At 41.2% G+C, this 27,345-nt stretch overlaps 1 protein-coding gene across 1 annotated transcript in view; it reads left to right on the top strand.

Moving 5' to 3' along the window:
- Positions 1–305: 305 nt before the first annotated feature.
- Positions 306–27,345, top strand: part of LOC121523945 (ephrin type-A receptor 7-like) — a 267,012-nt gene continuing 239,972 nt past the window's right edge. Inside the window, exon 1 of the mRNA XM_041809039.1 lies at positions 306–481. Coding sequence (XP_041664973.1) covers positions 403–481 — 79 coding nt within the window. The 5' untranslated portion in view covers positions 306–402. The remainder of the gene's footprint in view (positions 482–27,345) is intronic.

Below are 27,345 nucleotides of genomic sequence, written 5' to 3' on the forward strand. Positions count from 1 at the left end.
GTGATCATGAAGGGCAGGACTGGCTCAGTAAAATCATGACTAAAGTCTTCAGTAGAACCTATCCTGGCTCCACTAACAAAAACACGGCTCTTTACTGCGGGCTTGACTGGGCTGATTATAGTAGACACACCTGCGCTGAGATTTCAGGTTGCAGCTCTTTGATAGGTCGACCCTCGCGTACCCTCCACTCCACATCCCACTTCATTGCGCTCGCGCGGTGTCAATCTCTCCCGTTAAACCCTCCCCCGAGATATCAAATAGACCGTGTGGCTGCCTGGATCCCGCACTATTTGCCCAGACGGCTTCAGCTCCTTTCAAACAGTGAAGTGCGTCTCTGCTGCGGTGCGTCGCGCGCGGGCTGGAGAGAGATGACAAGAGCCCCGTGGAACTGGCCAGACAAACATGGATCTCCGTAAAACGCTGGTTTCGGTGCTTTGGATATTATTGCTGAACAAAGAGGAAAGCTGTCACGCTGAGGAAGGTATGTAAAAAAAAAAAAAAAAAAAAAAAACGCGCGTGAATGATGTCTGATGTTTCTGGCTCGCTTGTGCCTAAACTGGTCTCCGCAGCAGCGGGGAGCGATGATCGACAGGCAGATGCCCGCGGAGGACAGAGTTTGGCATTTGCACTTGTCCTGCGAGAGGAAGCAGGTGTAATCCTTCCACTCATATCAAAGAATCCAAGTTAAAGCACTCTTTGAATGCCTCGTATCGTAGTTGTAGTTCAAATATTAAGCTTGACGCGTCAGGAAGCTCTGAGACACATTTTACGCGTTTGTGCTCATTAAACTCAAAGCGTTTCCTCTTAAAATCAACTCATGAGGGCGTTAGGACTCAATTAGACTGTCAAATGCTGCCACAGAACTGCAGGAAAACCCACAGCAGGCGGGCATGACAGAGATTGTCCATAGAATGTCTAATTTTATCCTAAACCGCTCAAATACGCACACAAAAAAATCACAGACAAAGGAAACATGTTTAATAATCTTGTTCTACAGACTGAAAAAGCAGCCTACAAGTCTTCCATTCTTGCTGCTACATACTGTAAAAGAACCACTGTCTGCCTCAGTATCCACTTTATGATTTATTCAGAGAGGAAAAGTCACTTTGGTTCCCGTTTGGAGAGAGAACCCCCCGGTAGGTTGTCACAAACGTTTGCATCGTGTGCTCAGCTTTTGTCACGGCATCTCTGTGCAACTGGTTTCTTTGTCTTTTACATACTCTCCCAGTTTCTGATTCAGCACAGGAGACATTAGGATGATGCCTCGTGCATGCGTTTGCACAGATGGTCTTTCCGCTAGGAGATCAGCTGTTTGTTTGGCTACTTTCTCGTGCTTTACATTAGAGTATAACTTGGGACGTTTATAAATGGTAATCGCGTGGATGATATGTGCGTTTTTACGCACGTTTGGCGCTTCTCTTTGGGTTTATTTTGCCCCTGCGCGTTTGCCTCAAGGTGCCTGATCCTGCTGGGGTTCAACAGTTTACCAGCCACACTCATAAATCCACCGCAAAACAATCTGAAAATCTATAAAACACATGATTTGAACTTGGACACAGTGTTGTGTGCTCTGTGCGTGCATATTCTTAACATGCTGTCTCTGATAAAGCCAGGAAAGTGATCCTAATCAGTGCCTAGATTGAGAAGTGGAAATGCATAATGGCTTCAGAACCCCAGGCTCTGTCTGAAGAGAGGCTTTATAGCCACAGACACTCATCATCCAATCACATATGCAGCACCCTATATGAACATTTGGCATGCGTGCACTCTCCAAAGCCATACATCATTGACACACATTTAATGCCCTCCTGTGCAAACACGCAACCCATGATCAAATGCACACACTCGGCTGACATATATGTTGCACTTGCATGCAACCTGGCACATTCTTACGCACATGCACCCTGCATGCTGTGACATTTGCCGGCACTTAAGGGGAATGCTTTACTGCACACAAACACAATCAGTCCGCACGCTCTTTTTATTTGCACACACTTCCTCCCCGGCTTTGGATGCACACACGCTCAGACTCATTGCCAGATTGATTTGGTTCCCTGGAATGCTGGGTAGCCGGATTTGGAAGCTAGCTTTTGTTTAATTGATGTTGTGACAGCGATTAATTGCTGTGAAAGCAATGTGCTCCTGAAGGCTGCTATTGGCACCGGCTCTTCTCGCTGTTCTCAAGGATTTGGGAGATAGAAGAAACACCAGAGAGGATTTTTTGCTTCTTTTAGTTTAGATGCAAATGAATTGAGGCAGTTTGACTACCTGTTTGAGTGGAAATCAGTTGTGATTTAACAAAGGAAGTGTTTGCCCAAGTTTCCTCTATTTCAGATGAATTAGCCCATATTTAAGCCCCTCTTTTAGATTATATTACAGTATTCATTCGTCTCTTTGCTCACTTATTCATGAGATGTCTCTTTTGCAGATGTCCTTGTGCTTATTTAATCTTTCAGCAGCTTAGTTTCAGTGTTTCATCCCTTTTTTGTTGTAACTCTCCCTTTTACTACTTGTCTTCTTGCCCCTTCTTCAGTTTTTCTTTCTTGCAAATTCTGTAGCTCTTTTTTTCTGCATTTGTTCTGTCCATATGTCCTCTCATCCTCTCCTGGAAATACCTCTTGCATCCTGAGCTGACTTAGCAAACACTAATATGTTCAAGGGGGGGAGCAGAGCCCTGCATCCACTATCCCATACACCTCACACAGTCAATCTAGCCACTCCCCCCCCTCCCCTCCCTTCAGGCCGCTTTTCTCATTCCCCCACGCCTCACCGCTAACGCACCTTGGCATCTCATCGGGATCTCATTTACTTCCTCCTCACCTCCCTCCCTCGCTACCGCTGCATCCATCCTTTCTGCAGCAGGCTGAGCGAGGGCATCGTCCCTGCACAGAACAATAGAGGCGGACTGACAGAGAGAGGAGGGAAGTGATTGAGGGCGAGGGAGTCTCGGCGTAACCTGTGGGATCATCCTGTTTGTGCGGCGGCGTGCTGCTTCGCTTGATGCCCTGTCTTGTCCGAGTCTTTGGGGTGACTTGACTGCATCATGTTGTTTGGCAGGCGGTCGGATGGTTTTTCTTTACCTGCTGCCTTATTATGCTGCTGCGCCTCAGACGACACCTCATGTCATGTGTAATTTACAGCTGGTATTTCCCAACATGATGCTGAGCAAGCTACTGCAATTAGATTGTCAAAATCTTGGTTACTTTCAAATCAACTTTAAAATGAGACTGTTTTAGTCAATATAAAGATCAGTAGTTTTCAAAAGTACAAAGAAAATAGTAGAATTACTCCTTAGGGATACTGTTGGCAGATATTGGCCCACCAGGTGATAATGTAACATGCACAGATGCAGGTTAGTATCTGTTGTGTGGTATCAATCTCCAGCTCACCTCATACTGAGTGCTCAGGACCTGGTGGGTCGGTCCAGATGCCAGGGGCGACTGCGTGCGTCATGGAGGGGCAGCCAGGGGGATACCTGCACTTGGCCTGGCACAGGCCTGGAGGATGGCCATCAGGAGACCGGAGCAGTGCAGGACTAAGGCTGACACGACAAAGTGCTGAACTGGCATACACTCCCATACCTGACCTCTCGTATGAATTTAATGCTAACATCAGGCACACCTAACAGCTGATTTAGAGAATAGAGTTCTTGTCTAGCATAAGAAGTGGCTTCTTGGTCAAACACATCTGTTTTTGTGGTCAGACATGAGAGAAAATTACAGCATTTTGGTGTCTTAAATACACGTGTGATGAGATCTCATGCCACAAGATTTCTCATTGAGGGGAAAACAATCTCACAAGATCAATATGCCACAGAAAAGCAAAGCAGCAGCTACTATAACACAATACAATACTAAACTGTAAATAACAAAGATGTCCCTGACACTCTTAAATCCTTAGCGTAGCAGCTGAAGAAACAGAGCTGACCTGTTCGGATCACTACTCCCACCCACTCCTCCTCCTGCCCCGCGCTGCTACTAAAGCTGCACATGACCTGCAGATGGAGAATCATAATGGTGTGAAATAATTAGATGCTGCTGCAAAATACCTGTGCAGAGTCTCTGTGAGGAGAATACGTTTATTTAGCACATGTATACTCGCAGGCTCACACAGATGGCTCAGAGTGTTACTATTTGTTTCTCTGTGACTTTGATTCAGTCACTGCTTCGTCCTGTCTCGTTCTCATCTGACCCTGAGTGTCAGTCACTCGTCTGTCAGCTGTTGGCTGCATGTAAAATCGATCAGAAGATTCACCCATGTAGCCCAGCAGGGCATTGTATACAGCACGAGTTTAACATCACAGAATTGGCTGCCCCCCCCACCGTTGTGATTTATTTATGATATCAGAGCAGGTGTGTTGGATCAGTAGCAATGGTGTTAGCCTCCTAGCTAACAGTTACCTCATTTTGGAGCTGAGAAGTGTGTCAAGATTATTGGGTTCTGATGCTCAATTACTTATTTGTGCAACTTTTACCACTCAGATCACTTTTTTCATCCATTTTCTTACAATTTTTGCCTCTTTTATCCTTTTCTTTGACACTTTTCACCTTTTAGCGCTACATTTTAACCCCTTTTCAATACTGTAGCTGCTAACTTTTGCCTATTTTTGTGCCATTTTTACCCCATTTTTGGCACTTTTGCCTCTGCAACCTTTTGTTGTCATTTGCCACTTTTTAACTGCTTTTCTACATTTTTCCCTTCAATTTTGACTCTAGTTAGCCATTTTTTGGTCAACTATCACCTTTTTTTTGCACCATTAACCTACTTCTGCCACTTTATAACCTCCTTTCACCATTTTTAACCCCCTCCCTTTTTTTTTTTAACTTTATTTGCCTTTCTTAACCCATTTTTTGCCACTTTTTTGCATCTTTGACACTACTTTTTTCACCACTTTCTGCCAATTTTTGCCACTTTCTATCAATTTTTTGCTCTTTTTTTATCTTTTTGCCTCTTCTCATATTCATTTTATTCCTTTAAAGGCATTTCAGTATCTTCTACTTTAGTTTCTGGCATACAGTTGTGCAAACACTATTTTACTACAGCAAAAATCTAAATTTATTTTTTGTTTCTTTGATGAGAGTGGTTATTATTGAGGTTGAAAATAAAATGTGCACGTGTTATTTTCAGTGGAATAAAAGGCACATTTTCTACCCACATATTTGTTTCAAAAATAAGAATTGAGTAAAATCTTGTGTCCTATAAAATTTTGTTAATTTAAAAACAAATAAAATAACTTGGAAATTCTTTACCCAAATGGGTCATAACCAAATTTTAAAAAGTGATATTGTTCATCCATCTGTTTTCTTCTGTCCATCTGAGGCCTGGTCGTGGTGGCAGCAGGCCAAGCAGGTTGACGTCAACATCCCTCTCTCCAGCAACAACTTTTCAACTCCTGCTGGGGGATCTTAAGGTGTTCCCAGTCCAGAAGGAATGTATAATTCCTCCAGCAAGTTCTGGGTGCTGCTGATGCGGTCCCAGTCTTTCCATCAATCTCATACTTAAACCTGAACTTATGGTGTCATACAATTAGAAATGCCTGAGATGCCATCCAGAAAAATATCTATGCACATCTAAAAATGTCAACTTTTTTAAAACACTGACAACATTACTGCTCCTTCAAGTGAACAAGTCATCCCTGTATACTTGAATATAGTTTCTGATAAAGCATCTCTCCCATCTCGTCTTCAAAATGTATCATATTTTGGAGTCTGAAATCCTCTAAAGAGGGAGACTGAAGACCATGTGAAAGCTGGTGCGCCTTATAATTGTCATCAAGTGTTGAGGATACTCTTGAACAGAAAAGTCATGTTCACTGCCCAGTTTTAGTGTCAGTGCAGGAAGTATTTTGACTCCTAGATCAAAAACATGTTGCAGACTGTGGTTGTCATTCTGTCTCAGTGTCCTTGTTGACTCTTGTGTGTGTGTCTTTGTTTTTGTGTGGATTGACATGCTTTGAGTACATTTGACTAATATTCAAACTTACCAGAGACTCTGATGCTTTTGTTTCTCTCTAGTTTCTCTCCATCTTTTGTCTCTGTATGTTTATAAAGTGGAGACATAAGACCTTGGAAAAAGCAAAGTTTGGTGCTCAAGCTGAGATGTTTTCAAGTTGCCAAGTCACATTTTCAGCTCATATTGCTCTTGCACAGGAGGACTTTGCTTCTGATGGCGTGCTTTTGTAGATTTTATGTGCAAGCCTGTACCTCTAAAATCTGCCTTGTGTTTGGTTTGAGCCTAAAGAGCATTGACTAGTGCTACTTTATGCTGCTTTTGCTCAGTGGTGGACTCAGGATGTCTGAGGAGCAGGAGCGAAAATAATAAAAGAGCACATGCTGTATGCAATATGATCAAAAAAATGTCCATGCACATATGGTGAAATAGCTGGAAACCCTGGGTCGGAATAATCTTTGTACTTTGTGATAATACCTACTCCACCTCTGTAATAAAGTATTTATTCTTTGGCCATGTGTTTGAAGAAATCAATTACCTTGTTTGGGCCAGTTGGGACGTCCCTCTCAATGGATAGCAGCACATAATTAGAGAGCCTGTTTTCCCAGCATCTGTTTCTGAGCTGGGTCTTAATCAGCTTCAGTTTGGAGAATGACTGCTTTACTGAAGCAGTTGTCACTGGTGATGTGGCATATTTTGTTGAGCTTAAGAGTAGAGGAGGGATATTAAGTACTTTGTGTCGAATAAGGGGGCAAAATGGAGGGAACTTTACCATGTTTTTTTTTCCACTGAAACAGCACTTAGAGGGCTCTTGATCATCTATTTCCCACTGGAGGGTCATCTTAGAGGGGATTTTACTACGTTTCTCCACTGGAAAGAGATATAGATGGCACTTTATCATGTATTTCCCACTGGAAGGGCACCTTAGAGGGGAATTAATCGCATTTTCTACACTGGAAGGACACTTTAGAGGGCACTTTGTCAGTTTTCCTCTTGGGAAACACACCCAGAGCATATTTTATATGCATTTCCCTTTAGAAGGGTGACTTAGAGGGTACTTTTTCATATTTTGTCAACTGGAAAAGCACCTTAGAGGCACTTAGATCAAGATGGCACTTTGTCAAGTACTTTAAAGGGCACCTTTCCAAGTTTTCTCCACTAGTAGGGCAGCTTAAATGACGTTTTATCACCATTGTCCACAGGAAGGAGACATTAGGGGCACTTGAATAAAGAGGACTCTTTATCATGTATTGTCCCACTGGAAGGGCACTTTAAAGGGCACTTTTTAAAGTTATGTCCATTAGTAGGGCACCTTTATAACCACTGTCCACTGGAAAGACACTTTAAAAGGCATCTTTTTTCGTTATGTCCACAGGGCACCTCTGGGGACTTAATCAAGTATTGTCTGACTCGTAGGACACTTAAAAGGGCACTTTTTCAGTTATGCCCATAAGTAGGGCACCTTAGAAGGCACGTTATCACCATTACCCATTGGAAGGGCACTTTACAGGGCACTTTTTTAAGGTTCAGTCCACTGGTAGGGCACCTTAGAGGGCACTTATCATGTTATCATGTTTTGCCGGCTGGAAGATGGATCAGAGGGCACTTTATCATGTATTTCCCACTAGAAGGATACCCCAGAGGGCACGTTACCATTTTTTGTCCACTGCATGGCACCTTAGGGGTACTTGGTCAAGTTTTTCCACTGGAAGGAGATGAGGAGGGCGCCTTATCATGTATATCCCTATGAAAGGGATCCCTGGAGGTTACTTTATCATGTTCTGTTAACTTCAAGGTGATCTAGAGGGCACGTTATCACATTTTATCCACTGGAAGGGTGCCCTGGAGGGCACTTGATCATTTGTTGTCTACTATGAGGGCAGCATGAATGGCACTTTATCAGGTGTTGTCCAAAGTAAGGCACCTAGAGGGCACTTTACTATGATTTGTCCACTGGAAGCACACCCTGGAGGACACTTGATTATGTATATGCAGTGTTTTTTGTGAATTTGGGACCCATCATAAGAGTAATCTTTTAAATAAGTTTATTTCTGTGTGGGTTTTTGCTGTAGTGCTCTTTTGGGACTACAGAGCAACTTTGGTGAAAATGCTGCTAAATCTTTATTTAAAAGCTCTTGTATCCCTGTAGGCTGCTGACTGATGTGGCATAAATAAAGCAACTTTTCATTATTAAACCCCACTCACATGTCACATGATTACTGAATGATATAATTAGCACTTTGAAGTGATCTGATTGAGTAATACTGGGTTTTACCAGCACTTGCCAGACCGGCTGTGGAGGAGCTCTCCACCCTCCCAGACTTCTAATGGGACTAATTGTGTGTGATTGATGCCGGCTTATTTGTGCTCTGCTAACACTGCCAGGGCCTTGTGCGCCGGTCTGTCCGTGCGTATTTGGCTAGCAGGGACGGCCTTGGACCGGGATCAGATGACGGTGACCTCGTCGAGTATGAAAGGTCAGAGTGATTTGTGATGATAGCTGGCGGAGCGGGGAGACGGGTCATTTTCAGGAGAGAGAGCAGAGGGAGTTTCATCCAAAAAATGATGCATTTACAAGCAGAAAATGAAAGGAGAGGCATTTGAGGTCGAGGGGTGAGGAATAAGGCAGGCCTGGTTGGAGAGGAAAGCGAGGGATTGGTGGATGAGGGAGTGACAGTAAGAAAATTGGAGGCGAGAAAAAGCGAGCAGGCGATGAGGGAATTGTAAGCTGCCAGAGCTGCTTTGTTCCACGGCTCCTGTATGTTACATGTAATCAAACAGACCAGGGGGTTCCCATAACAAGTCAATGCAGCAGCTCAGCCACATCCTTATTTACCTCCCACTCCACTGGAACACATTGACTGAGACGGACGGATGGATTGTGTGAGAGTGTGTGTCTATTGGATCCCAATAGGGTCACCTGATTTCTTTTGTTCGGGGTGAAGACGCTACGAAAGCATCGCTGCTGTTCTGCTGGATCGGCAAGAATGAGCCATCAGCAGAGCAGGAGTGTGTCTCTTTGTGTGTGTGGGATTTAGCAGGTGTTTCAGCCATATTGGACAGTGAGGAAGGGGCTGTGTGCAGCTGTGATAGATGAAGGAACTGCAGACGGACTGCATCATTTTATTTGATGAATCTATGCGGGAAAAACGTCGTCTTCAGCTGTTTTAATGTGGATAGTGTCTGCAGGTTTCCTCCGTGTTTACCTGCATGCATCTCCTTGCACCATTTCATGTAAAAGAGTATAGTGTGTATTTTTGGGCTGATCTTCTCACACCATGCTCCAGGAAATCTAAGTAAACAGACTGTTTTCTGTCTGGCTGACTTCAGTGCATCTGAAGCGACTTGTTTTTTCTGGTGAATTCTCTGAAAATATGATGAAATGTTATTAATTTGTGTTTGGTTGATAATTAAATCATTGCAGCAGCTAAATTAAAGCAGCATAGAAAAGGAAGCTGAGATGACAGGCTTGGATCAGAAACACCAGCAGGAGAGAATTATAGAAATTTTGGAAAATCATCAGTGAGTTAAATCAGCTGCACCAGTGGGTTTCAAGATTTCATATCAAGGACCCCTGACTGACACAAGTAAGACAGAACAAAATTTAAGACTCTAGTTGACAGGATCTATCCCAGGGTCTCCAATCTGATTAGCTTTATTTCAGAACAAATGTGAAATATGTTTTACTATTTTAATGTATTAATAGGGAGATAAAAGCTGTTGCTGATTAACTGAAACAGCCACAAGTACCCCTAAGAGTCCCAGGACCCCCTTTGAGAATCAGTGTTCATCTAAAAATCAGCATAATTTTATGTTTGAATCATTTACGCAGCATGCCAAACATACACTGATTCCAAATATGAACATATTTATGGGAGATTTTGAAATGTGACGTCTTTGAGTCTACCTAGGATTTTAGAAATAGTGCACCTTGGTTTTACACTGTAAAATCTAAAACCTTAGAAACTATATTGTTATTATTTTGTCAGAAATATCTTACTATGCTCATTTTAGCCGTAGTTTTTATGTAGGTTGACAACATGTTAATTGTTGGTATTTGATGAAATTATTTGGCATTTTTAGACAGTACTGTGCAGAACTTTTCATCATGTTTTGGCCAAATATTGTGGCTGAAGTAAGGCGTAGATGTGTTGAGTAAGACACCTGGGGGCAGGAAGGAGGATTGACACAACCTCTGTTGTGCTCTGGATGTCCTTGCATATTACTGGGACCATGGGAAAATCTGTTGAAGTCCACACCTTTAGAGCTAAGTAAGGACACAGTCCTTAAGCTTTGAAATTTGACAATCTGGGCACAGTCCTGGTAAGTAGTAGGGTTGCTGTGAGCCCCTGGTTATGCTGTGGATGTCCCAAGGGCCTGAAAACTGTCCTCTTGACATTTGCCATACAATCGGGGTGAAAAGGCCCGGATTAAAGAGATACAGTTGAGCTTGACCTTGGCTGCCTACATCAATAATATGTCATAATGGGGTGTAGCTGTGCTCAATGTCAGCATCACAGAGGGACAAGAAGCAGTGCATTTATTTATGAGTAGGTTCTTACCCATGGTAGAAGCACAAAAATTTCAAATGAAAGGACCAAAAAAGAGACACATCTAAGCAAATCCACCCTTCTCCAGCTCCAGCTTCACATGTGTTTATGTTTTTATAGCACTTCTGTAGTATCTTCTCGTATGCCTGGGCATGATTCTGTAACTACTGGGTGAACTCCTCAGTCTCATGGGTCAAGCAGTCCGGTGCTAGACGGCAAAGCATGTGGCCCAACAGCAGCACAGCCATGAAAGACCCGCGACAGACCCAGTGTAAGTCCTGGAATTTTTATGTTTTACGTTTCTGCCCTTCCTAAACACCATCTATGGGTTGTTGCCCTGATAGAGGTAAAATATATCCCTTTCTATGGATATACGGTCTGACATGTCAGATTACTAGTCATGGTTGATTCTACTGTGGAAATGAACATTTCAACAAGGCTTCCAGTGGGCATTGGTCTATAGATGGTCAGAGAGTGGTTGTTGGAAATGTTTTGAAAGTGGGAGATGATACTCAAAGATTTTTAGTTAAACCTCAGACGTGGTGCATCCAAGCCTTTGCATTTAAACATAGAGGACTTTTGATATCTGGGCCCTTATTTGCTGCATCAAATTCCTTCCTTGTAGTTCCCTATTTTCAGTTTTTCAGTGGATGTGTCTGAGTATGCAGGCAGTCAGGTTATTTTAACTCTAACTCTGCCATTGAGTGTAAGGTCATCTACATTATCATACACACAGAGGAAAAGAACAAGTGACTGGCTGAAAGCATGCATGAGTATGTTTATTCTTATATAATAGATGGAAAAAAAAAGATCATCTAACGCTGCATACTGTTTGTGAAGAGCAGAGCCAGGGTTGCTTTAGCAAACACACCCCAGCTTTCATGCCAGAGCCTTATGTAAACATCTCAAGGGCCTGTTCTCTAAAGGTTCTTCAAAGGTTATATGCAAAAATGCCTAATAAAAATAACTAAATAAAAAAAATCGAAAAATCCCTCCTACCACCCACACCAGCAGCATCTGGTGTATGAGACATATTTCTGCATGATTCTCATCCGGATGCCTCAAACACATTATTCATCTTTGCAGCCTTTGTTGGGATGCTAATGGATTAGAGGAGTTTTTGTTGGCAGGCGTTGCAGTCCTGAGGTGTCTAAAGTTGATGAATGTCACTGGTGTGTGTTTGTGCTGTGTTCTTGGCAGAAGTTTGCGCTCAGGGTGTTTTGCATTGAGAGTAAACACTAACTGCATTAATGCGCGGCTCGATGTGGGCGGGCATGCTGGGAATTGAACTGACAACCCGGCAGAGCTCAGTCAGTCTAACACCCTCACACTCCCAGCATTTCATTTCATTTCCGATGGTGAAAACAAATCACCCACTCGTTTAGACTAAAGTATGAAAAACAGGCTCATGAATACATTTATTCAAGCAAGTAGCACTTTAAACTTTACTTATTTGACCCATTGTTGGGCAAAGAGGAGCTTCTGACCAAAAACGGCTTCTGGCAAACTTAACAAGAATTGAAAATGCCAAAATATGCAAAGCAAAGTTTGAAAATCTAGTCCCAGACCTGTCTCAGCTCTGCCAGTTTTCCTCACTTTTTGTTCCAAGGATCGGAGCTCTATTATTGCACATTTCAAGAACAAAATGACCTTCAAATTGGCCTCAAGTAAGTGTGATTTGACCTCGACCATACTCTAATGCAGCAATCTTTCCTGAATCAACAGCCGGCTCTGAGGCTTTTCGGAGGAAAGTGCCTGGGAAGGAATTGCTACCAGTGTGTGTTTGTGTGTGTTGATTCAGTACTCAACCAGAGGTTAAATGTGTTGCCCTTCATTGAGATGTTGGCTTAGAGACCATCGGCCACAATTGAGGCTGGTTTAGGGGGTCCTATCACGCAGTCATTGAGGTGACAGAGGTCCACGAGTTTTGTACAGTTAATGCAACTCTTTCCTCTTCAAGGAAGAAACATTTTACTGAGTTTCTTTTGTCAAAAAAGATTGTAAATCTCAAATGTTTGGAGAAGTGGAAATACCTGACTTGTATAGAACTCATAAAAAGTCCCACATCCTCCAACAGGGGGGCTTGTTCTGTGGCCTTAAGCTTTGAAATTTGTCAATCTGCATATAAGACTAGCATCAGTTTAGCATGTCTTTGGGTGTTTTCAGACAGACATGGTTCTGGTTCTGGCTCTGGTTCCGTTCTGGAGTCTCAGAACCTTGGTGCTCTCTGGTGAACCAGCCCGTGTTCACACCAGTGTGAGTGGAACCAAAGTGGGAGGACATGATGGACATATTTAATTTTTAGTGTTAAAGATTTCAGAGTTGATTTTAACCCCAAAGTGTAATTTCTTTAATCTAGGCTCTGCCTGCTGCAATTTCAAATTAAGGGGATTGAGTTTTCCCATCATGCCCCACGGCAGAGTGTTTAGATGTGTTTAAGATGTGTGAAGATGTGTTAAGATGTTGCGTGTTGGACAGCGATCATTGCTGGGATTCCTTTGCTTTGTTTCTGGTGGATTATTGTTTTTGATGATAAACACTTCTGCACCATGAGTGAAATGGTCCACTACATCAGTCAGCTTCTGGTTGTGGCAAGGGTTAATTCTATAGTATAGCTTGAAGTTGGCTCGCAGCTTGGTGCAATATGTGCCGTTCTCTCTATTAAAGGTAGTCATAAGACACCTGACAGGTATTTGCTATGAAATGGAATTATCAAGCATGAAGAGTGCATTTCTGTGTGTCAAAAATTTAAGTTGTAGATATCTCAAAATAACAGAGAACACATTATTGTATTTAAAGTACACTTAAATGTGCAAAAAACATCACTGTTAGTGTTAAAAAATTAATACTGTAAGAGTGTTAAATATGAACACTTTTTAAAGTCTTATTTGAAATCAGAACATGTGACAATCATATAAACTCACATGATGGGAGTTAAATTAACACGGACATCATCTCTTCCACAGGTTGAGCATATAACATGCTCTTCCGTGTACTACTCTCCAGCTTCACCTTGAAATCTGTCAATGCCCAGATTACAACCAAACATTTGGTCCCATCAGCAGACCACCTGTTTTCTATTTTCTGCTTGTCTTCACAACCTAGAATGTGACACGCCCACTGATGATGTCACGGTTCCCAAGAGAGAACCACTATTTTTTGGTTCCAGCTGAGAACCGACTTTTCAGGCTCAGAAACAGTTTTTTTTTCTGGTTTGAACGTGCCGGCCGGTTCAAAATTATCCGGAACCCTGCCGGTCTAAAAGGCCTATTTGTGGTCTAATTCAGGAACCAAAAGTGGGTTGCACAGCTGTTTTCACCGTAACTGTGGCAGAAAATCTATGATGTACAGGAGCCCTAAGTGGTCATACATCCATACATTTTGTAATAACCAGCAAATTTAGGCTGTTTTCCTTGAAATATCAAACACTCGATGTTGCTGTCTTTGGATAATTAAGCAGGTTTTCCTATGATTATGAGTAAAATTTTCTAGATTTCTAGAAAAGAACACAATGGTCATGGTGAACCTGGTAAAACAAATATAAGTGTGCAAGTCCTCCCAGGGCTTCTGTAATGATGACATTCATAAGCATGTTTGTTGTGTCCTGTCCTTGTGGTCAGTCATGTTTCTTCCACCCTTTGTTCAAATTGAAACATTTCTATCCAACACATTTGAGACATTAAATACATTTCAGTGAAATTGAATAATGATTAAAATTAGAATAAATATGATGTTTCAAGTAAAAGGTTTGCATTTAAAAACACATAAGAGATAGCTTTTGGTTAAAGGAAAATAAATAGTCTTAGTAGGTTTTCCCCTTCTCTTAGTTTATGGTTAAAAATATTTTTGACAGACATTGTTGTGTAATGAAACATCTTTATCACCTTCTCTCTTTCCTGTCCTCACTCTCACACATTTCTCATTTAGGTAGAAAAATAATTTTCATATCACTCTGTTAAGATTTTAAATCAGAACTGAAAATGTGACAGCTGGCCTCCTGTGTCATCTAAAGAATTTTTAATCAGAACTATAGTAGCTTGAAGGGAACATTGTTAATACGTTGTTTGATTTTGCCAGGTCTGGTTAGTTAATAATACTGGCCCATTTCAATTAACCTAATATGAGTTAACAATGATTTAGTTTACAATTTTGTAAATGTTTGAAACTGAAATGTCATGGGCAGATAGGAACAGGTTCCTACTTGAGCTTAGCTTCCTTAGTTTATTTGTTTTTCATGTCATCCTATGATGCATTTGCTCCACAGATGTCTGTTTTCTCATATAATTTTATGCAGTTAACGATCACAACGTTATTCAAACATACAACGGTGCGTTACACTTTAAGTGGGAACATTGAGCATACAAGAGTCTGTCCATTCTTCATTTATATGTCTTTTCACTTTTTTCTCTCCTAACTTTTCTTGAACTGTTTCATATTCCTGTGCTTCTGACTCCTGAGTACTTCCACATTCACACGCCAGTCTGGTCTGAGTTAAGAATTTAATTGGTTGAGTAGCATCGTTTGTGATTAGTGCTGCCATAAAGACAAGAAAATCTGTGCTATTTAAGACATACTACAGTCAAAAAGCATCAATATCAGGCTCATTTGAAAGGGGAACTGGTTAAAATGACCTGCCTCTGCATCGATGCAGAATTGTCAATTATTTTCAGCACCTGCACTGTATATCCCTGATGTTGATGCTATTTTTTCTATTCTGTTTATATCTGTTAACAACAATTTCTCTACAATGCAACAGCCTATTTTAATTGAATAATTCTTGCTAGGACACTTATAAATGTAGACTTGTGTCCTGTTGTGACACTTGCTGCAGAAGGGTCAAGGTCAAAAATCACTGAGTATATAGTAAGTAAGCATATAACCGCCAAGCAGTAGTTCTAGTAATGGTGAGGAGGTTATCATCTTTGTGTAAGATGTCATCATTTCCTGTAGTTAACACCAGTCTGGGAGCGATGCTCTTTCAGACACAAGGTCATCCAACTTGCTTTGTGCCTTTCAGATGGGCTGTAGCCGAGACCGTCCTGTCCACTCGTCTGGATCGTGTTATGTAACAGTTATGTGAGCAGACAGCAGTGACTTCTCTTCTCGTTAAAACATAACTCCTCTCCGCTTTTCACATGCCCATGTACCCAACTGGCAACCCATGTTTGAAAGACACATGAGAAACCACATCTATTTGTACTCGTGCTCCCAGCAGTCTGCTCGCTCTCTTCCCACACATACACGGGGCAGACTCGGAGACCTCACACACCTCCTGAGCTGAACTCGGTGCATTTCTCTCCCATCAGCCTCTCTGTGTTCGCCTCACTGGTTCTGGCTGAAGCTGGCTAGGCCTGTGAACGCAGCTTCTTAATGTGCTTTTCATGTCTGCTGATCTTCTGCCATGTCTGACCTGATAACACATGCTGGGATTATATGTGTTAGAGAGGAGGTGAAAAAATCAACACCTTACATTAGCATGTCTGTAACTGTACATCTTTCTGCATCTTTCTACTCTCCAAGCTGATTAAATGCTACATCATGCTTTTAAAGCGACTGTCAACCTGCAGTATATCCTGATATAAAGAAAGCAGCATTGTTCTTAAATGTTTAATACTTCTCTGTGCATTGAACAAGGGCATTTTCATAATCCGTGCAAGGTAACCCTTTATGCTCTGCATGCTAATGTCACTTTTTAGAAACAAAGTTGTCACAACGGTGATTAGTTTGTCTCAAGATCGATCCGCATAACAAGAAGCACAGATTGTTCTTTGTATATGTGGTGTATTGAGTTGTCTCAGAGCATAAAGACCTTGTAAATCAAGTGTGAGTTGCAGACAGCATTGCTGTCAAGGACAAAGCCACTGATTTACCGCTGCTCTTGTATAAACTATGCTGAAAGATAAAGTCGAAAAAATATTTGATACTTTGAAACACTTTTTAAAAAGAAATTCCACACTCTTTGTGTTCCACATGTTTGCAGAACACGTGGCCTGCATTGCCCACGATTCTTTTGGAAAATGCAAACATTTCCTGTGGAGATTCAGGTGTGACAGTGAGTTTTCTATGCATTACACTCTCTGTAAAGGAAATGAAGCCCTGAGCTTTAAAGAGCAGGCTATGAGCTCTTCTTTTCACTATCTGAGACTGTATTCATTGTCATCAGAATTGCAGCCTAGCAAGTAGAAATGTATGGGATTAACTGGCTAATATTATAAAAATATTAATATGAGGGCCTGAACATGTGCAAAAAGTACACGCTCAAAGCATTTTACTAAGTTTTCATGATTAAAAAAACACAAAAATGATAGCACAGTGTAATATGCCATTTACAACATGAAGAGGCATGTTATAAAAAGTTAAATAACCTTTGAACCATAAATCTGAGCATCTTACTTTATGTTTTAGAGCAGTTACTCTAGAGATCTTAGAAACAAGTCAACACAAATACACAGGAAGGAACAGGATTTTTAAAATTGCTTTTGCACAAAGATGAAGAGCAGCAGACTGAGACAGTAATGTCTCCTGGTCCCTAACAGTTGTCGAACTTACCTGTGGATTTGTTTTCAGTTTACCTTGATGCCTTGCTTATGGGGATAAATCTTAGAGGCTGTTAGGTCTGGTTGATGCTGGACTGTCTGGAATAGGATAGGCCAGTGATTCCCAAACTGTGGGCCTATTGCAAGTGGGCCGCCAAAGCATTTCCAAAATAGTATGATTTTTGTGTGTGTGTGTTTGTGTGTGTAGTTATATAAAAATAAAAGTATACAGAATAGTGTTTTAAATGTTAAAACTCAGATACGTTTAAAAGGATATTTAAAATGTTCAAATATTCTTTTCATTATTTTTTTTTGTTTTTCCTTCAAGTATTAGACATGTGACAAGCAAATGAGAGATAGGAAATTTTGTTGTTATCTAGAGGTTATTGTGTGGACAGCTCCTTGAAAACTGTAATACTGAAGGTGTTGCAACATGTTACAGATGCTGTGTTAGCGACTGTGGAGCTTCCAACATGTTTCTCCTGTATTTAGTTCAGCCTTTTATGTTCAATCTTAAATAAAAAAAGTGCTCTGAGAACATGTTATATGGCCTCCGTATCTATGGGGTCGGAGGTGGGCCGCGAAAATTTTTTAAACTTAAAAGTGGGCCCTGAGTTGGAAAAGGTTGGGAACCACTGGGATAGGCAGTATCCAATTTGTAATAGTGTTGCTCCACTTCCAATACCAGTATCTGAAAGATGTCCGATACTGCTAAAAATGTAATTATTTGTATAGTGAGTACACATGTTTTTGCACTGATCTGATACAGTTTAGTTTAAACCCCCTTCAGACCAGTGTATGACAAGAAGTGACACAACTTATTAAAACAAGAGCATTTTTAGCAAGCATGGAACTTGCATGATTTTCCATTGACTTTAATGATTAAAACCACACCAGTAGATCTGATATCAAATGTCTTTTTATCCATTTTTGAATCAATTTTTATCATTTATTGCTGCTAGCTGGAATTCAACCTTGTAGTTTTCCCCAGAACGCTTTGTGAGGGGCTGCCAACCAATGGCGGCCTCTTCCGTCATCCCGTCACGCTTTGTCAAACTCTACGTGCTTAAATATGCAGATTATGATGGAGATGGCTAAAAAGCTCATGATGGAGAAAAAGTTATTTGTTTTATTAGTGTAATTTTTCTGGCCTCCACCCCACCCACAAGCACCTCTATTTCAGTCTCTGTGAAATTCCTTTTCCTTGTCGTCTCTTCCTCGATTGAGCGTAAAATGCCGTTGATCAGCAGTCTTATTTATGTGCAAAAACATTCATGAGGTACTTTGCATTGACCATTCATGGTAAAATGTGGGTGTGTAGAGGGCAGGATGTGAGATGAATCCACCTGCGCAATCTTCCAGGTAGACTGTGATTTATAAAGGGAAAAGTGCTTGCAAGTGTGCGTACGTACGGTTTTATAAATCAGATTATTTTTTGGCGCACGCCATTTTCAGCTTTTGGGCACACGTACACTTTCAGTATGGATCCTACGCAGTGTTTTATAAATGAGGCCCTTGGTATTGAAACATCCCAAATTTTCAACACTGTTGAGCCTTCCCAAAAATATTCTTGCGATATACGTTATGACCGCCACATGTTTGAAAACCACATCATACATGGAGCAGGTTGGACTAAGCACTTACTTGCATGCATGCACAAGCATTGTGTGCCTCTCCAGGTGTTTCATTCAATCCTTTCACAAAATGCAAAATAAAATGCAAAACGAATTTTTAAAAGTGGTGCAGGAGGTGATGTAGAGTTACAGCATTGTTTTCAAAGCATTGTGGTGCATATCCACTCTTTTCCTCCCTTCTCAGTGATAATATGAGAAACAATCATCCCAAGCTATTATCAGACTGGATCTAAGAATCTAATGTTTTATATGCTTTTAAACATACAAAAATTGGCCACAGGTATTAATCACTTTCACTTTTGGGGCAGCTTTGTCCTGCCCTTAGTTCACTGTGGTGGATGTTTATAAAAAGTATCAAAATACTTAATATCCAGTGATAATATCCATTGAAATGAGCTACATGTAGCTCAGAGTTTCTAACTAAAATCAAACAATGACTGACAGATGTTCATCAGGTGGACAAACCCAGTGTTTTCTGCCCCGTGCCCCCTGCCCAGCAGCTCCTGTGCCACCCTTGTCTTTGCTTGTGATCCCTCCTCCTGTCTGTACTCTTTGCTGGTAATGACCGTCATGTTGGAAATGTGTCCGGCTGGGCCTCGTAAACCATTACCCCCGTGCCTAGGAAACCCCATTAATCTTTCTGAGAGGCGTTTGACCTTTCAAACTCATTAACCACAGCCAGCGTGCAGACAGACGGGAACGCACACACCAACGTCAGACACACAAACAAAACAGCACATGCATGCTGAAAAGAAGGGCTTGGCACACAAACACTTGAGGTGTGAGCGCACCGATGTGTGTCCAACTGCCAATATCGCCTTTACCAGGTTGCCACCGCGGAAGCGCTCTCTCTCTTCTCTTTATCGCTTTGTCTATCCTCACTTGTCCTCTTCAGCCCGTCTCCTTTCACCGTGTGGGTTTGGTCAGTGACCTGGAAAATTGCCCGACCTTTTAATACGCGGCTTCCTCGGTGATGAATAAATACATAAATCGCGTGGCTGCAGCTCAGTCACTTTTATGATCCCCCCACATAACCCACAGTCTTCCGCTCCCCTACACCTCATCGCACCCCGTCATCTGCACCTTCTCCACACTGACACGGAAGAAGAAAGCAGGGTGTCTTTGAAGCGAAAGCCCCCTGCTGAGAAGACTATCCATAATGAAAGGGTGTTAGTGACTGGGCCGAGGGCGGGAGAGTGTGAGAGTGAGTGGCAGAGATGGCAAAGGATGTAATGGGGGTGAGTGGGCGAGGCAGGTTAACACGCCAGCATGGGACCTGCTCTTCTCAGTTTATCAGAAGGCGAGCGCAGGAGTGAGAGTGAGCTTTGTAGGTGGCTGAGGACGTCAAGTCAGTGGTAAGAGGCAAAAAAGGTTAACATAGCAGCATGGGACCTGATCTGCTCGTTTTATCAGGAGGTCCAGTGATAGCTGAACTGGCTGTAAAAGGATAAGTGGTGTGGTGGGAGCAGATGAGACTTACTCTGCTTAGTTTCCTGCAGGTGAGAATAAAAGAGAGTTAAAGGTAGTACAGAGAATAGGAGGTGGCAGTAGAGAAGCTAGTTTCTCTGGTCTTAGCCTTCCCTCAAACACAATACTAATATGAGAATAACTTAAAAGATAACTCAAAAACAGAAATAGACTGTAGAAGATTGAACCATCAGATTAAAGGTTCTGTTTGTTTCCTTTTAATCATCATTTGAGTCTACATATTTGTTTAAAGGGGACATATTGTGCAAAAATCACTTTTTTAGGCTTTTCCAACAAAAATATGTGCCCCTGGCCTGTCCACAATCCCCTCAAGTACCATAAAAATCAATTTCAGCTGAACTGAGCAGGGCTGAAACAGAGGGGTACAAAAATCCAATACTGGAGTGTTTTTTTTTTTTTTTGTTTTTTTTTTTTTTCAGCAACAAACTTTACAGGCATGTTTTGGGGACCTCTGAGACCAATCTAAACTTGCCTTAAAGGGGTAAAATATGTCCCCTTTAAGAGCATGTGCATCAACCAAAATGCCAATACTAAGCAGGAGGGGTCCACTGAATTTTAGTCTAGCCAATAATGGGGTCCAATTTTAACATTTAACTGATTATCTGTACTGGTATTTTATTTTACCAATCATCAATAAGATAAATCTGTAAAAAAAAAACCAAACAAACAGCTAAACAGCTACACTATCTAAATTGCTCTTTTCCTGTTATTTTTAGAAATGGTTTATTTAATATTAAGCCGTTACAAATATTAGTCAATATTGTACTTTGTTAAGTGCTGTGTGGTTTATTTGTTGATCTCAAATAAACTTGTTGAGGCTTTGAAATAAGCTCAAAGTGGATTTCTACCTCATCTACATGTCATTAACCTTTATTCACCTTTCTCTGACTTACTGTACTTTTATAAATGTGCAAATTTACCAAACTAAGGTAAATTAAGCTAATCTTAACTTAACGAGACTTGACTTAATAAACCAAATCTAGCTAAGCTAGGCTAAGCTGAACAATACAGAACTAAAGTTAACTAAACTATTTAACCAATATTGCACTCAACTGAGCTAAAGTCAATAAGCTTAACTAAACTAAAATAAAGTCAACTCAACTAAGCGTAGCTGAACTATACTAAAATAAGCAAAGCTAAGATAATCTAAACTTAGTTTAACTAAACTGCACATTACCTTCACTAAGGTAAGCTAAGCTAAGCTAAACTTAAGTTTAATTGAGTTAACTTACCTTTACTGAACTTAACTAAATTTCACTAAGCTAGGCTAAGCTTAACAAAACAAAACTCAAATTAACTAAACTAGCTACTTTAACTACAGTAAAGTAACCTGAACTAAAGTGAACTAATGTTAACTACGTTCAGCTAAACTAAACTAAAGTTAACTAAGCTAAGCTAAACTAAACCAAACTAAGCCAAACTAAACTATGTTATGCTATAAAAACAACTGAGCTAAGCTAAGCAAAACTAAACAAACGACAAAACAAAAACCAAATCCACACTATTAGTCAGAATGATGTCCGTATCAGCAGATATCAGTTTATAAAGTAAATTATCAGTAATGGGAGATATGAACATTTTTGCAGATATTTACAACCAATATTTTGTCTACAAAAATCTCCCTAAATCAGCTGTAAACATCGGCTGTAGTAAAAGGTAAGTAAACAAAGTTGTAGGCTAGTCCAGCAGACCTACATCAGCTGAAGTCCTTCTCATTAGTTACTGCTAAGTGACAGTAACAGTAACAGTTAAGTGTTTTAAGCAGGGATACACCATATTATCAGCACGATTTCTGTATTGGAAAATAAAATAATTTCTGTCGATATTAACAACCAACATTGTGGCTATAAAAATCTGCCAATATCAGCTGTAAATATCGGCCTTACAAACAAATAAGTTAGTGGAATTTTAGGCTGGATCAACAGACCCATGTCAGCTTTCTTCTTTGTTCATTACTATTCATTACACTTAAAACTAACTAAAAGTTAACTAGCTAGAAGTCACATGAGTACTCTTCAGTCAACACTGATATCTGGTGTCACTGATGCAGTAAGTATATGGCATAACTCCTTGCTTTCTTCTACCATGTTGTTCTGTATTTCTCATGTTGACAGAGCTAGTGCTATATTGCTACTTTGTTTTTGATCATGCAATTTTACTATTGTTATGTTCAGTACATTCAGTTTGTCATAGTTAATGCATAGTGGTTATTGGTCTCATAAATTCACACTTGAACCGCCAGGGTCTCTGTATACCTCAAACAGCCAGAGGGTGAAATTAACTCGCTTATTAGAGTGCACTGATTTTCACAAAATGCAGGTTGTGTTAAACATTTTCTGACAATGACATAGAAGAAAAAGATCGAAATAGTAGTGGACAAAATAAGCCTAAGGCAGCAGGTAAAGCAGACCTGACTCTTTGTTTGACTTTGGTCAGTGTCATCATCCATTTGACTCTTGATTACATGAATATATTGTAAATTGTTGCTTTAATGTAATTTTTCTTAACTGTATAGAACAATGCATGTTTTTTTTTGTCTATATGTGAATGCTAATCTATAGGTGCCATCAGCCATATATGTTTGCACTCTTGGCAACTTGGCATGCATACCCTTTTGCAGCATTTAAGCCCATTTTTAAGCATGTGCATGTGTGAATTTTATGTCTTTCTGTTTGTGTGCTTAGCCGTGATTGCAATCAGAATGTCATCAGTGCAGGATGGTTTGGAGGAGTGTGCTCCTGTTGCTCCCCCACTTCCTCTCTGCCATGTATGTAAATGAAAAAAATCAATTAGTCTGCCAGCCAATCAGTTAGTCAGTTACCCAGATGAATGAACAACCCACCGTTTAGTCAGGTACAGTAATCTGGCAACCAAGCAGCCGCTAAGACAGCAAGCTAGGGAGGCAGTTAATCAGGCAGCAAGCAGTCAGTCTGGAAACTCTTCAGCTGATATCAAGTCAGCCAGATGCCTGTTGCCATTTTGTCATCCTGTCTGTCAGGGATCCAGCCAATCAAAGAGCACAGCATTTGATTAATCAGTCACTTCAGAGTACAGCCAGTGATTGTCAACAAACAGTTTGAGCACTAAAGGTTTTTTCTCTCTGTGCTTTATCTGCAAAAAGTAAATACAGTGACATCTCTCTGAAGTCTTATCCTGTCAGTCTGAAACTACCGGATGCATAATCATGCCCCAAAGCATCAATCATTCCCTGCCGCATGCTAAAAGAGCAAAACATTTGTCCTCAGGCGATGTATAGATTCAGTAAAAGCAGTAAATACAGGTGTATCTTCATTTCTACCACAGGTGGCAGACTCAGAACTACAATAAGATAACACCACAGGGACTTTGTTTGCTAAGAAAACATCCAAATCAAGTTGCAACACTAAGTCATCAAAAGAGCACCGCATACGCCAAGCAGAAAGTTCTAAAAGGATCATGAAACGTCTTCACCAACTGTTACAAGAAACATTTGTGTACCTCAGCTGGAAAGCTAATCCCCATTCTGGCAACCTTGGCCCCTTCCAATTTAATATAAGATTCTTGGATGGAAAACCTTTTCTCCTAAACCTCAAAACTTACACTTCAGTCAGAACCACTTTGTCAAGAAACAGACATATTTTTCTTTATTAGCAGTTATTAATTTGCACTTATTGCCATTTGGTGATGTGGCTGTTCTGGTATCCCCCTGCCCTTCCACAATCCTTTATGGCACATGTTCCTGCCTACAAGGAAAGCCTGAGGCAGGGAGAGAAGCAGCAAAAAACCCAGAGCAGAGCAGGTATCACTGAAAACAGAATGACATCCATTAAGTCAGGATCACAGTAAAGGAGGAGCTGGGGTGGAGGAGAGGTTACTAATCTGCACTTATTGCTGTTATTTATATTTGATGATCTGGCATGCAACATTCTTTTCTTCTGTCCTCTTTTTATGTCAGTTTCCTCTCTCTCTCTATGTCTGACTCTTTGACAACATAGACACTTTATCATGACTTAGCCTTAAAAGGGAATTTAAATGTGAATAATATTAACCATTAAAGCCTTTCTTATCCCCATTCTTAATGCATGCAGGCTTGCATTAATGTCAACTCATGCTGGATTTGTGCTAACTAGTAACACACATTGCATGAAGCAGGGTGTCATGTAGCTTTGTACCTCAGAGGTTTACACATACACTTTCTCCTTTAGAGTCAATATGACATGCAATGGAAAGCAAAATGAATGTTTAATATCAATATTGAGAAGTGTTTCTCCTCTGCAGCTTAAGCTCTGAATTTATTACATGGGTTTCCACTATCTCCTCCTGGTGCAGCCTGTAGCTCGATGCTAGCTACGGTGATTACAGCTCTGCTGAGAAGGACTAAGTGCGCCGGTGGCATGTGTGTGTTTTTAGTAAGAATTTGTTTATGCACTGCAGTTGGTTTAATTTAATCCACTTGCTATGTGTGGTAACTCATGAGTAGGCATCACTGTGTATGAATTCATTTAAACTGGGATATGGAGGGGTTTTTTTGGCACTGTTTGCAATGTAGGCACTCTCCATTTTCTATTGTGTGTTGTTGTTGATTGTGCATCCAATTCTTACTCTCGAATTTGCATGAGAACACATCACAAGAAGCCCATTTTGTGTTGTTTGTTCTGTTAAGTTATTTGCTGCACCGCTTTTCCCTTTTCTCATCTTTTCAGAGGGGGATTATATGTGCGTTAATTAGTGCCCGTATGAGCAAGTCATCTCTATGTGCATATTTCTCCGCGGTGAGGCCTGCTGGAGTGGTCAGATGGTCCGACTGGTATGGAGCTGAGGTGGCTGGGGTTCTCTCTCCAGGGCAGATGGGAAGGAATGCTTTTGCACAGGACGTGGCAGAATAAAAGCACCTACTCTTTTTTCACCCCACTCTTTCCATCTGTCTCTACCTCCCTCTTTCTCTTGTTCTCTTACTCCATCTCTCACAATTGAACTTGGCAGTGTTTCAGGGATTGAGTGGCTTGAGTTAATGGCGAATTACCTGCCTCTCTGAAGTCTTGAGTGTGTATGTGTGGTATTATTGGAGAACGATAAAGTAATGGACTTCTGCTGGAAGGTCAGTTGAAGGAGCCTTGCCTCTAAATCACTAAATGCCACTAAAGCATTCAATGAAGCCTATTCATTGGGCGAGATTGCAAGGATTTACATGTGAATGTAAATTGGTCACCAGGTTGTGGAGTGTAATTGTTTCTGTGCTGAAGAATTTGTCTCTGGTGCTCACAGACTTCAGCTGCAGTAATCAACTTACAGCGCTGAAGCCAAAAGCGACACTGGGCTTCCAGCCTCCATACATTCAGTTTGCTTAGTTACTCCAGCGTGTGCGCCCGAGTTTCTGTGTGTCCTTGTGGGCTTTTGAGGGATTTTGACGATGACGCAGAAAGGCAGCACCACGCAGACGGCTGGCTCATATGGCACCACACAAGACTTGAGTCTATTAACGAACCAGCCGCCAATTATGAAGCCAAGATGACTAAGAGCGCCTTCTTCCAGCGTCAGTCTTGTTGGATGAAGTCACAGAGAGAAGTGGCTGATGCAAAGATGCAAATCTTGGAAGTCTCAAATGAGAAAAGATCATAGTTCACCATGAGTGGAATATATATTACTTCTAAGACTTGGCTATAATCTAGTGTGGCCTCTTATTTCATCAAACTGGGCTCAGAACTTCTAAAAAAACAGACATTTCAGTCAGGAACACTTTCGTCATGCTTTTAGCCATTTCATTTCAGAATGAATAAACATTTTTACGTGGCGGAGAAGGCCCTGCTCAAAAGATGCTCCCTGGGTTTGTCAAGCAGCATACTTTGACTTTACAGTGGCATGGATCTGAATGGATCTGAATATGAGGAATATGAGCCTTATTCTATAAAGGAGGAGGCTGGGGTGGGGGAAGTTAGGCTTTGCCAGCATAGGGTAGGATACATCCCCACCCATAGAGTCTAAACACTGGTGGTGGTGTTGATGATGGATGCAGGACCAGATGAGGAGTTCACGCCTGAGAAGCTGGTTTATGCTAGACCAGGAACCAATGAGGAGACTAAGTTATGCAGAATGAGATGATCAGAACACCTGTGAGGATCTGAACTAGATGCTGATTGACTGAATGGAGGTGGCTGGGGTGGAGGAGGTCCACACTGAAAAGGCAAGCTGCGTGTAGAAGAGATTTAGAATACGACGGATGCATGACGATTGGTCAAACAAGGTTGTGGCAGAATCTGATTGGCTTAGTGCTTAAGAGAGTGGGCGTCCATGGTCAGCTGATCATCACAGCAGGAAGAGAGAAAGACTGGAAAAAGAGAGAGATATGAGCAAGTGGTGACTAATTAATGGGTAGAAACATTTTTCCTGCTTGAAATTTTGCTGAGTTCCATTTTGGAGTCTTGTTTCTTTTAGTTTTTGCATGCATACATCAAAAAAGCAATTAATCACATTGCCTCATTTGAGTTTACCTGCTTAGTTTAGCATGAAAACAGACATTTTATGTGGTACTCTGTCTTATGTGGAGTCCTTTGTTTTCTCCAAGATTTCCTCACCATTTGTCTTTTTTCATTTTCTCTTGTTTTGCTTTGTCATTCCCTTTGTTTCTCAACACGCCTGCACTGGGACTGAAAGGTAGCCAAGAGCTCAGAAAAACACCCAACAGCAGAGAGTCAATTTTATTAATGAATATATTACCATGCCCTTGTATACTGACAAAGTCCTTTCTTTCTCTCCAATGTTTGGAAAATCTGTGAAGATGCCTGTTTACAGAGGCCTCAGAAAAGTCCCACATCTTCATTTACCACCCACACGTGACAGGCCTACAGATGCACACTTGAAGCTTCAACAGCCACTCTTGTTTCACACAAGCCTACATTGCAAGGGCAGGCTTTGCTTTTACTATGACCAGCCCCTGAGGATGGATGCTGATGAAAAATTCAGCTTATTTAGTAGAAGAGTGGCTTAAAAGAGAAGCTGTTTGGTTTACTCCCTTTCTTTCTTCTTAATCTCCCTGTCTGCTATTTTGAATTTGCCCTCTCTTTCTCTAATCTCTGTATTCCTCTTCTGCACGGCTAACAAACCTCACTGTTCCCCTCTGGTTTTTGTAGAAATGACTTGTGTTTCTGCCATGATTCAAACCGTGTGACCACTGGTCACTGGGCAGCATTTTGTGGGTGACATTTGCCCTTC

The sequence above is a fragment of the Cheilinus undulatus genome, linkage group 16 (genome assembly GCF_018320785.1).
Source record: "Cheilinus undulatus linkage group 16, ASM1832078v1, whole genome shotgun sequence".
Classification (NCBI taxonomy): Eukaryota; Metazoa; Chordata; class Actinopteri; order Labriformes; family Labridae; genus Cheilinus; species Cheilinus undulatus.